Source organism: Tinamus guttatus, unplaced genomic scaffold (genome assembly GCF_059628265.1).
Source record: "Tinamus guttatus ecotype Peru unplaced genomic scaffold, ASM5962826v1 Tinamus_guttatus_pri_ptg000063l, whole genome shotgun sequence".
In the NCBI taxonomy this organism is placed as follows: domain Eukaryota; kingdom Metazoa; phylum Chordata; class Aves; order Tinamiformes; family Tinamidae; genus Tinamus; species Tinamus guttatus.
In genome coordinates, this window is record NW_028288597.1 from 735,192 (window position 1) to 747,784 (window position 12,593).

General features: G+C 36.0%; 1 protein-coding gene across 3 annotated transcripts in view; it reads right to left on the reverse strand.

The window, feature by feature from the left end:
• Positions 1-12,593, reverse strand: part of SCAF8 (SR-related CTD associated factor 8) — an 82,860-nt gene that overhangs the window by 54,943 nt on the left and 15,324 nt on the right. For all 3 annotated transcript variants that reach the window (XM_088519603.1, XM_088519604.1, XM_088519602.1), the window contains exons 2-6: positions 9,324-9,407; positions 8,044-8,088; positions 6,032-6,193; positions 2,788-2,944; positions 1,716-1,846 (exon numbers count right to left, since the gene is read on the reverse strand). In XM_088519603.1, the coding sequence (XP_088375729.1) occupies positions 1,716-1,846; positions 2,788-2,944; positions 6,032-6,193; positions 8,044-8,088; positions 9,324-9,407 (579 nt within the window). The remainder of the gene's footprint in view (positions 1-1,715; positions 1,847-2,787; positions 2,945-6,031; positions 6,194-8,043; positions 8,089-9,323; positions 9,408-12,593) is intronic.

Consider the following 12,593-nt stretch of genomic DNA (forward strand, 5'->3'; position numbering starts at 1 on the left):
ATTCCCCTATAAGAGCTTTTACCAATTCAGAGGCAAAGCTGAAGAGCTGCCCCCAACACACCTTCATTGGTGCATCCACAATAACGAGCAAGTATGGCCAATCCACCTTGCTGTATGTTGCTCTGTGTAAGAAGGAATCAAACTGAAGAAGCAGAGATGGAAGCCCCAGAGTGGGCAAATCCAGGATGGTCACCATTCTAAATGTTTCCATATTCTCGTGGGTCACATCTCTTTTCTCGCCTTTCCTTTATCTAGAGTCTTATCTTACCTGCATGCATTCTTCTCACCCATAAAACACAACCTATAGATGAAATCAAATACTTTGTTTGGAGCTTATAGGAAAGGAAGTGGCTTGGAGAAGAGGGAGAAAAATGTTGGAAAGGGGATGGAAACATACATAATTCAAAATCCTAAAGATTTTTATGCACTGTGTACTTTGCGTACACAGCCCTTCTCCACGCTTTTCTTACGCTCATCTTTTCTTTCTTTTCCAGATCTATTTTCTTCCACATTTCACCATTTTGAGCAAAATACTCAAAGACGATTTCTTTGTGACCTGTTGTTTCCAAAACTGTAATTCCTTATTTTCATTATTTTAATCTTTCTTCTCTGCTCCTTATTTTTAACTCTAGCTAACAATTTTTAAAACTACCTTACTATTTTCCTTGTATTTCCACTTCTCATTACTCTGCATAAGAGCAGTTCCACTATCTGTTCCACACTTCATGAAGTATCCCACAAACTTCCCACGCTCCTCTCCAACGACACCATCAGTTTTGCTCAGTGTGATTCAAATAAACCACCAGCCTGCACCTGCTTATGAACAATTACAGATGACACTGCTTAGCCGAACATCAAACTTCTCACTTATTCTGCTGCTCTGTAACAGCTCACTGGTGGCTGCTCCTGATTCACATGCACAGGTTTTATTCAGTTAGTAAACTGGTACAACCTATGCCTCGGTCAGTAACTATAATCCAAAAACAAACAAACAAACAAACAAAAAAACAGGCTTAGGGCATGCCTAATTTTTGTATTAACTGAGCAAAGATGATGTAATACATTTTTACAGAAAGTTAATTCTGAGTGTTCAACTTATGTGGCTTCAGTTTAAGAGGACTGGCAGTTCAATGCGTTCTGCCCACAAAGCCATTTTACTCAGTTAATCATCTAGAAACTAAGCAATAAAAGAATCAATCACTTCTAAATCAAGACCTTATTTTTGAAAGTTGCAAAATAAAAATTTTATTTAAAGATAAATGCAAGATAAACAAAAGAACTAAACCCACAACAGAATTCCCCAATGAGTATACTCTCACTACGTAATTCTGTGATAGTTTAGCTATCTGCTTTATCTAGCAGATAAATGTGCTTAAACTGGCATTCTGTTTCACAACTCTTGCCTTTAAAAATCTAATACTGATCTTGCTTGATTTGTCTCCAATACTATACACAGAAGAAACTGCATGTATTGCAAGCTGATTTTTCCAGTACCTGAAGTCACGTTCTGGGATACTTTTAAGGAATCAAAAGGGTTTTAGAAAAGGTAGTAAGAAGCTTAAGGTGGTTTACCTGGAATACACTTCTGAAGAACAACCTTATGAATAATTAACTGAACACAAAATCAAGAGATATTTTTGAAAGCTGTTTTCTCTGAAGTGTAGCTAAAAACAAGGGTAGACGGTGTACTGTATAATTGACTACAAAATATTCACCTGTTGGCCTTGGGGACTTTGCAAAATTTGTGCTACAGCAGCAAGTGTATCTGTATTAGCAATCTGAGATACCCAAGGATCAGGTAAACTCTGCACCACGTTGGCTGGAGTAACTGGAGTCACAGGTGTTCCTGAAAAAAGACAAAATCCAATATGCCAAAATGCTTTTAACATGTACAGTTAAATATGGCTTTTTGTTTTTTAAGTTTACTAAATCAGCAAAAAAATATGCAAACATTTCTGTTATTCTATAGATGAGATTTACAGACAGCAAGAAATCAAATGATAAAAATACTATAATCTTTCCTGAAAATAACCTTACAAAATATATTTAATATTTTCTTACCAATTATTAAATACTGAGAAAGACATTGCATTAACACCTGCTGAAAACACTGCACACACATACACAGAGGAAGAACACAAACTTCAATCAGCATTCCTCAAGCAGCAGGATTACTTAAAAACATGGGTACCTCTCAGCTGTTTCTGCTGCTGACAAAAACAATACACAGCAGAGTGTCAAGAAACCTAGGTAGGTTTCCAGTAATCCAAGCCATTCAACAAAAGCAATACACACCAAATGATAATTGTTACTAATCTATTTCTCCATAAGATACCCAGTAACCTGGGTACTCACTGGACACTTGCATTTTATGCAGAGCCTTTAGGATTCTGCTAAAGATGGATGGATTTGTCTTTCATACAACTGTGATATAGTGAACTTCAGTAATCTTTTCTCTCAATCATGGCACTACTATTTAAGCAAGATTTCTTAGTATTATTTTGGTCCTAACTCTCTAAAGCACCTGCTGTTTTGACTTGCCAGTATAAAAAACGCTTACTGCACTTCTACATAATCTGAAAATATTTGAAAATACATAGTTGGAAAGTAATACAACAGTCTAGCTGTTGTTTTTACTATTTCCTTTGGTCTGCATGCTGGATATTGTACATTTCCTTCTACCCGTCTAAAGGAAACCAGTGAGATTTTTCAGCATGTTGACAGCCAACATACCAAAGCTGATACAAGTGCTTAGTCGAAGCAAGATCTTGGCCAATTTTTGTTTACCTGGTGTATTGTTGCTCATAGCAGCTGTAGTGCTGGGCAAGACTGGGGTCACAACTGGAGGAGGAATTCCTGCTGCCATGTCCAAGAGAGGCTGAATAATTTCACTCTTGAACACATTGTTCTTCTGCCACAAATTTAGCACTCTGACAATTTTACTCTAAAATGAAGAAACAATAACAAAACACTTGAGCCAAGTTTATATTTCTTGTTATTATCAATTATGGAATTAACAATGGCCAAGATTAATGTCTAGATTTAAGTACTTTCTGGTTACAACCAATAAGAAACCCAAGAACAGTTAGACTACATCACCAAAGAAATCTAACCTACAATCCTGAGGTTGACTTACACAAGATACCAAGAGAACAGTAATACGCTCTCTACACTACACTCAGTGACATTGCCTTCTGAAAATCAAATAGACTAAAACAAAACAAAGTGAGGATATCAAGCTCCTTTACTCTTGGAAGATGTTATGGGAGAAAAATAATTTTAAGGGAAGACTTAAATATTACTAATTATTAAAACAGGGAAATTTGAGTTTTCTGTATTTTTTGCAGTAAACATGTTAACGCAATTTTGGCTCACCTATGATATGGTTACCAATTGAAAAATGGACATATTCTAATAAAACTTTTATAGAAAAGTAGTAGCGCAATATTTTGCAAGCCCTCTAAAAATTAAGACCATCTTTATTTCTTCATGAAGAATTTAAGAGTCTAAACTGGAATATAATTTCCATCTGACTATAATCACATATAATATATAAAATTCTTGATCATGCAGAATGAAAGTAAAAATTAAGGGTTTATACAACTCTTTTAAAAGCAACTCACTGTTCTAGCTGCAAATGCATTTCCCTTTCAACCTTTTTTGGACCTGCTTCCCAATTTTTTTCTCTTCTAAGCTTTATTATTACCCAGCTGCAATGGCAAGGTTTTGCTTTCAAAAGTTGGACAGTAACTGGTATGTTGGAAAAGATACCTTTAATTACTAAAAAAAAGTTTTAAAGAACATTTAACACATTTCTGCATAAAAACTTGTGTTTTCTGCCACTAAAGGGAGTCAATTTATTCAAATTCTATAAAGCATACATATTGAATCCTTAATTACACACACTTAGACCAAAAGAATGGGGAGGAGGTCTGTTTACTCAGAAATCTAGGAGCATAAGCAAAGAGATGGAACTGTCCAGGAAAGCGGGCACCGATAGGCAGTGTTCAAGGAACGTGGACATGAGGCACTGGGGCACGCGGTTTAGCAGGCTTGGTGGTGATGGGTGCAGTTGGACTTGATGATCTGAAAGGTCTTTTCCAAATATACAGATTCTGTGATTCTATGTACCGAATTTTCACCACATGAAAGATGTAACCTAGAGAATGGAAATCTCTTAAGACGCCCATAGGAGTCTTTTTTTTTTTTTTTTTGGTCAGACAGTCTTTCATAACTCCATCAGAGGCTCTACCTTCCCTTTTCTATCCAGAACAAGAATATAAATCCGTTTCTATTTCTTAGTGTCTAATTCCCCTGGTACTTTCCATGTCTGAACCATACATGGTAACCAGTGTCTTTATTTTTGCTACTTCAACTCCGCTACTATTGCTTTTCTGTCTTTTGTTGTTATTTCTTACCTTTGCTCAAATAAAGAGAGCTGTTGCCTTCCTCCATTATGGCTTCAAATTGAATTATATGCCAAAATGCTAGAAAATCAGTACATACTTCTTTTATATCTTTAATATTTAGCACTTTGCTTTGCTGATTCAGACATATGGTAGAACTACTCTCAAGTAGTCAGTCTACCCTGTACCACTGAACCCATATGCAACACAAGAGCAAGATTTCAGACTGCAAAGTATGTTTTCCTTAGCTAAAGTGAAAAATACTCTTAAAAAAAAAAAACACACACAACAGGAGCTTTACAGACCATAAACACACTTTTATGTTTTACTGAACACTATCTTTCTTCACATCAAACATGTGTAATATAATACACTAGTCACAATGCACTGAGATATCAGCGAAGCATTAAAAGACAGGATAAATGGTGCTATACCTCCCTCAACAATAAATTTACTCTGATATCTTTTAAAGACAGATATAAAAATAGGTTAGCTGTCAGAAGTTCACACTGTGTATGTATCCAGATACACTTAAAACCAGATTGGAAAGAAACAGATTTTTAAAAATATTTTTGAGCACCTCAAAACTGCACTGCAGAAGACAAGCCAGTAACTTATGCTGGAGTATTTTAACAAATTTTAATGTACAGATCCTGACATGTTTGCTTGTAGAGCTCCTAACCCCTATGCAAAGGCAGGAAGCCTTACGCAGTAACTGAGGGTGTGCAGTGCCTGAATTTGCCTTGCTCACTTTGCATGGATGCCTTCCGTTTTCAGAGCAATGGCTGAAAAATGGAACTGCAGAATGATGTTTAACTATCCTAAGAATAAGCACTCCTTCTCTTCTTGCATTTTCCTGCCTCACCTACAACTTGATTTATAACTGCATCATAAAAATGTATGTGGAGACGACATCTTTGGCATTTCCCATCGTTTTGTAGTTTTTCAATGTGCGGATGCCATGTAAAATTGCAATGACAAATACAAAAGAAGTTAACCTCTCTGCACCTTCTATTTCTAACCAACATCAAATTGCATAAAAATAATCTGGCAGCCATCTTGACTGCTGCGGTCAAGGCATTAGCAGAGCTGTTGGGTCAAATGATTCCACTTAGGACGTGAGACTCAGGTGTAACGTGTTTTAACATCAAAAGAAAGGCACCTTTAAAGACATTTTGCTTTTTTCTATTGTTGATTTTCTATTGTTGCTTCAGAGCAAATCACACTAGCTTGTGCTAAAGACACTGCTACTAAGAAAGATTTCTACTCCTCAGCACTAAAACACCTGCTCATTCATTTTCTTAATGAAAAGGAGAAGAGAAAGGAAGATTTGTGACACTTGCCTGTTGCACCAAATCCCTGCTTAATTTCTCCCCATCAGAATGCCTTACTACCACTCACTGAGTCTTCATGAAAAACTTGCGGAAAGACCTCTTAATTTAGCTGGATAAATCTAGCTCCGTGCCTTCACTCAGGTAAGCAAAATTAAAAGAAACACATATACACGGATACAGAAAAGCCTATTATCAGGTTCACTACAATAAGCAAAAAGTGAGTTAATTTCTTTTTTAATATTTATACATAACATATTAAAGATTGTTTTAGAAGAACAGTAAGTGGTTTACCTTGTCATCGCCGGGACAACGATACAAATTCTGGAAAGTGCTGATGATGTTATTGCTGAATCGTGGAGCAAACACATCTTTTTCTTGCCCAAACTGATGTCGAGACTGTCTCACAATGGAGTCAATGACATAGAGACCAGGCACCTTGTATTCTGGTTTGCACTACAAAGAACAAAAAGTTAAAATAAGCACGCATAAGAAATAACACAAGCCTGAGAGCAAATATGGACAGTCCACTAAAATCTTTAAATGGGTCAAGGTATTAACATAACATTCTCTATTTAAAAAGCTGTTCATCGAGTATCAAACCGTCTCCAGAGAGAAATAGCTATGCTTTAGTGTTCAGTTTATAGCAGTTTTACATGTTTTGAAATGGTATAAATCAATTAAAACAATGGTAAATGGTATAAAATCAATTTCCTACTACCAAAAAAAGAACTTTTTGGAATCTATCAAAATTTGGCACATGAACTGTGCATTCTTTTAAAACATAACATTATTTTTAGAAGAGTTAGAAGAGCACAAAGCACAAACAAATTCTAAGTAGTATATAGGAACTAGATAGAAACATTCAATTTTTTTTTCCTTTTTGATGTTCTAAGTCAAAATGTTAACTTTATTCTGAATCATTAAGTAGTGTGCGCTATATGCTTTCCTTGAACAAGAAGGGAGTGGACATCTGTTTCGCTGAGAATATCTTCATGATGTTTATTTTAAAACTGTGGAAATTTTATATAATTCACAAACGGCAAAGTATTTATAAAACATGTACCATAACTACAAATCTGATTATTTAAGCATTTTTATTTAGGTAACAATTACGGCCATAATCTCGGTCTTTCTATTACAAAAAAAGAAATCCATCAGGCAAGGGCAAATCAGTTTAAAGACAGAATGAAAAGTTGTACGATGAAGTTATCACTGGAATATACAGGACATGGTTTTACTTTAAGATCACTGGTTGCACACTTATCACACAGGATATAATGGAAAACATAAAGTTCACCTCTTCCTTCTCTGTTCCAGATAGTCTAAAAATATATCATGTAACACTGTAAATTCATTATCTCTAATGCAGAGCCCAGTCTACCAGCATCAAATCCTCCCAGGTTTCTCTCTTGTATTTTGTGTGTGTTGGTATGTGTAGCTTCCTCCCCAGTGTGCCAATTATTCTTTCTTTGAGTCATCAATAAAAAGATATTAAACTTTACTGTAACTTTTTACTTGAATTTTCCCGTAAGAGGCAATTGGAGAAAATAAAGAGGCAATTTGATCATAATTTGTTACTACTTACAAGAGCAGAAAAAATTCAGTACAAAAAGCTATCAACTGAGCAATCCAGTGCAGTGTGGACAAGGAGACAAGAGTCACAAGTTGGAATGCATTTCCAACAGCAAGCAAAATGCACTTTTATCCAAGAGCAATTAACTTATTGGAAGAAAATTAAGTGTAATATAATTCTCTATTGCTCAGAATTTTTAAATTAATATCACATTTTCCCCAAAAGTCATGTTAGTCTAATTATATTTTTTTGGTTTTAACTTACAGGAAGGAATCACTAAGCAAAATATTACATCTCATGTTACAAAAAAAAAGATGAGCCTGGTTATCTTCCCTTGAACTTTAAAATGTATGGGAAAAAAAAAGAAAATAGAGGAAAAACGTAAAAGCAACTATCACTTGCTAACCCTCCTCCACCCTGCTTTTTTATTGCTTAGCTATTTACAGGGAGTAGATTTTAACTAAAAGCCTATATCAAGATTAAATGAATATACTCAAAGAAGCAGTCCCAAGACGGTATCAGTATCATCCAGACCAACGTATATCAAAGTACCAAATGAGAATAATTATTTGCATTTTTGCATGATTGGTTATGATCTGAGCTGATTGCTAGCAAAAACTGGATGTTAATAAAAACTGGAATAAGCTAATGTGTGAATAACTCTGAATAAAAGGAAATGAGCTTTTCCGTGTGCTCACAAAAAAAAAAAAAAAATCTGTGATTTACTTACCTTCTGAATGAACTTCTCAACACTCTGTACAACGTGTTTGTAGAACTGGAAAATAAAAAAGGTGTTTCAACAGAGGAGAAAACCTGAAAATGCACATACTTGTTCAAGTAATGCAATACTTAGAGTAAAGTCAGAATGAGAAATGCTGTTTGACTAACAAACAATTCAACAACTACAGCTGAGTGTATTGTCTTTCAATATTTAATGGCATGAGGAAAACTAAACCTCACTTGTTCTTGTCACCCAAGTTCTTTATTTTTAAGTGGATTTTAACAAGTACTCATTTAGTATGAGAATACAGTTATTCCTTCAAAAACCTACAGTTATTTCACTGTACATGACTGCAGATGTTATCCCAATTTTAATATAATTCATCATATTTTCTTTATTTTCCAAGTTTGCTTTAATAGCCCAAACCTTTATTTATCTAAAAACACAAGCACTGAAAGATCACATTCACCAAAAACTTTTACTTCAGAATTCTTTTTTAATCTTACATATCATTGCATAGTGATCAAGCCCTGTACAATTACATGTTTTTACCGCAATTACATGTTTACCTAACCTTAAATATCCCAAGGAATAGTCGTAGTACACTGGCAGCCATAAGTTAATATCTGGAAAACTAGATTTTTTCATCTATCCTGCTTCTAGTGAATTGTCTTTTGTTCTAATGGTTAACATTAATGACATGATACTCTTCTCCCTTGTTCTTCAGTGCTATTTCCTCTGTTTCATTGCTATCAATAATTAATTTTATTTTGTGGCAAGAGAATTCTTTAATATAATAACACCAAAACTTAGATCAATTTGTATCAAAATACCATGAAAATTAATATGTATGAACAATGCATATCTAAAGCTAGAAATGCTAGAAATTTCTGAGTATGAAATAAAACTTTTTAACAGTTGTATTAATTGAAAAGGCATACATACCTTAACTTCCTGGAAAGTAAACCTTTTTTAGTATTATAGTAATTCTTGGGCAATCCTAGTTTCCATTTTGAACACAGGAAAAAATAATCCCTTTCAGATTTAATCCAAGAACAACACTTGAATAATTCCATCTTGCATATGACAATCAGTAAATGAAAATCAAATAGCAAATTAAGCCCTCTACTGCACCCCTGAAAGTCCATTACCATCACATCTAATCACAACTTGGAATTCATATACAGAAAAGAGAGGAAAGATTCCAGCAGCAAGTTCTTTAAGCTACACAGTTATTTTGAGAGATGTGAAATGGAGAGAAAATGATAATTCATTAGCCAATTTCTCACCTTTATAGCCTTGATTGCCGCCTTGGTGATCTGTGTCATTTTAGCTTTGGAAATAGGTGGCTTGTAATCATTTAGCGAGTACAACTGAGGAAAAAATAAAGAAAGAAAACAAAGTAATTTGTCAGAAGTATATTCTGTAACCGTCAAACAGTAAACCTATACACACGCACACACACATTTGTCAAAGGAAAATACCACTTTTTCATTTTTACTTCAGTTATACCTTATATCAGAAAAGGTATCCCCATTCAGGGAAATAAAAATGGCTCAGAAAAGACATCCTTATTCAAAAAAATAAAAAGGCACAAAAATATAATACAACAAATGCTTAAAAGGTAACAGGTTTTACTTTGCCATGGTCACTGTATAGCTAGATTTACTAACATTAAATACAGCAGACAGCTGCAGGTAGAGTTAACAAAGGTAGCATGGAAAACACACAAATATGGTGACTTTCCTTAAGGTTTTCTTTGTAGGGCAAAAGCTTACAGTAGTATTCACGATGACCTTTATACAAGCAAAACAGACTTTTAACCAAATATTTATGCTATCTGTCATCATCTGCCTGCAGAAGCCAAGAAAGCAAAACCCCAACATTAAACAAAATTTCCAGCCCAGTGAGAAAGAAACAAGTAGTAACTTGAAATAGTAGATTTGGAAAAAATACTTACTTCATTCACTGAGTTAGAGAAACAATGTATTATAAGTTATATAAATGCTTAAGCAAGCATTTGTTTGGATTCTCAGATATAATACAGTCACGCAGCTCCATTAATATCTAACTAACAAAAAAATCACAACACAGTAGTAGTGGAATTGTGCATCAATTTTCCCCAATGGAGCTTTATTCATTTTATTTGAACAGAAGCAATCCAGAATGGCAATTTTTATCAGAACTTTGCTGCTGTGAACTGTACATAAATTACCTTCATAGCTACAACTCATAGGTGGTAATTGAATACAGCTCCTTGCTTCACACCAAGTCTGGAATCCCTATTCCAAGGCTACTTATTTGCCATGAAAACCTCAAATTATTCACAGAATGTAGCTTTGAAAAAACACTGCTCTTTGCTCCTTCAGCCCTGTATGCTGTGAAACTTAGGACTGTCCAGTATTTTGCTACTTTGATATGCAAAATCATCAGATACAAAATCAGTTTTAAGGCTCTTGACTTAACCTGCGTTATCTTTTTGTTTACAAAACACGCTTAAAAGCACATTACCTTGAAAATAAAGCCCTGATACTGGAATGCCCATGCATAAAAACCCCTAAAGTCCCTTCAGGAAAATTTAGAGTTTTTCCATTAATTATTATTTAAAAACAAACAAACAAACAAACACACACACAATCCTCCACTCACATGCCCTGTCCACTAAAATAGAAGAACTTTTATTATCAGTTCATAGCCAAGCATTCACTTAAAAAAAAACCCCAAACCTGTTATTTTACAGGATGCTTAATCATTGGTGCAAAATATTCTGAAGCGCTTAGGTGCTTCCTACACAACAAAAAGCAGAAACTTTCTAGAATTTAAAGATATAAATGCTGTTAACTGCTATTAGGGAAGAGGGAGAAGAGGAGAATGAGACTGCAGTCAGTTGCTTCTTTGTTTTATGCCAATAGCTCAGTGCTCAAACTTCAGCTACTCACAGGAGACACGCCAGGCTGCTGGCCACCCATGTCTTGCCCACCAGCTTAGGGGGAATCACATGCAAGTGCAGCTGAATTGCTTTGCTGCTGCTGCAGTGCCGGAAGCAATTTGCTGACTTTCCTGCAAATGCCTTAGCAGAGTTGGATTGGATATTCCTGGTCAACATCCTCAAAACCCAAGCTATGAGGAAAAGCAATTCCCAGTATGTGTGTGCGTGATATCAGAATCGGCCTAGATCCGAGAAGCCACCTCGCCAATCCCAAGAGCACCCCCAGGAGAACAGGACTAGTGCAGCTCTGTGACCAGACACACAGAGCTAGCAGAAGCTCTGGCGGGACCACAGCTGGTCAGTCCATCCCTTTGGAATGATCAGGAAAAGGGGAAGTGGCAGTTCAGAGCTCCAGCGCCACCGCAGTGCTGGGAAGCACTGAGTGGTCACACACAACTCCCTGCAAAGCAGGGACCCTGGGCCACCAGGTGCCTGGCCACCACACATCACAGCGCATGTCCCCAGAAAACAGCATGGCCGGGATACTGATAGCATCTCATTACTCTACCCAGGATAGCAGAAAGACAATTATGATACGAGTTTTCTGGTTTGTGTTAACTGTATATCAAATGACAGCACACGTTTTCCTGGCTCAGGCTTCACCAAATTCACCTATTACGCTTATGAAGTGACCCAGGGATGTTATTGCACTTGCTCTGCTGCTACGTTGGTTCAGCAGAGGCTTCACTGCCCCTCCAGGAACAAAACCTGGGGTTCATCTCCAGCACACATGAAAGATATTTATGACAGCATGCCTTTAAAGAAATCTGACATTCTTTAAATCTAGTTAAAAGAAACAAACCTGCAGTTTATTCAGAAGTATAATATACAAGAGTAAAGAGCTAAAAAATATATATGTTCTTTTAATTTTAAGAATTCCTCTGGCTCTTCTGGCTCATTTTTCTTGTATGCCTTTTGTACAAAAGCTTAGTCTAAACAGTTTACTAGAAATCAGCTCACCGGCACTGCTTGCTCTGGCATTAAGAAAAGTCTTTAGAAAACTAGAAACAAAATGCTAAAATGACTAATTAGTAAAGTCAGTGAGACTACCTGAAGCAAAAAGATACCTACAGAAAATCAGTAGTGTCCAAATGAAGAAAGCAAAAAGACTGTAAGCTTTAGATGGTTAAATGTGAAAAATAAAGCAAAGGTTGAGAAACAACCAAGAAAGGGCTTAACAACAAGCCCTTTTCAAGGGACAGAAGGAACAGAGGGCTCTCCCCTCCTGCCCCAGGCAGAAACAAACCAGCAGAAGAAGAAAGATTCAAGAGATAAAGCCCTATCAAAAAAGGCCCCTGCCCTGCTTTCAGATTTATTCACTAAGGAAAAACTGTGGAGACTTCTCACATCAAAATCATCCTGAAGTATGTTTAACAAGAGGCTACAAAACAAATAAGCAAAAATGAAAAATAACGAACGGTCAGGACTCAATTCTGAAGGCATTCAGGAAATAACCACTAACTCTGATCGGCGAATTCTCACTTGGAACAGTCCTAGTCTTGTAGCGTAAAATACCTTTCGGGAAGGGCTCAAGAAGACATTTAGAAAAGAAGAGACCGGCCAAGTTTGA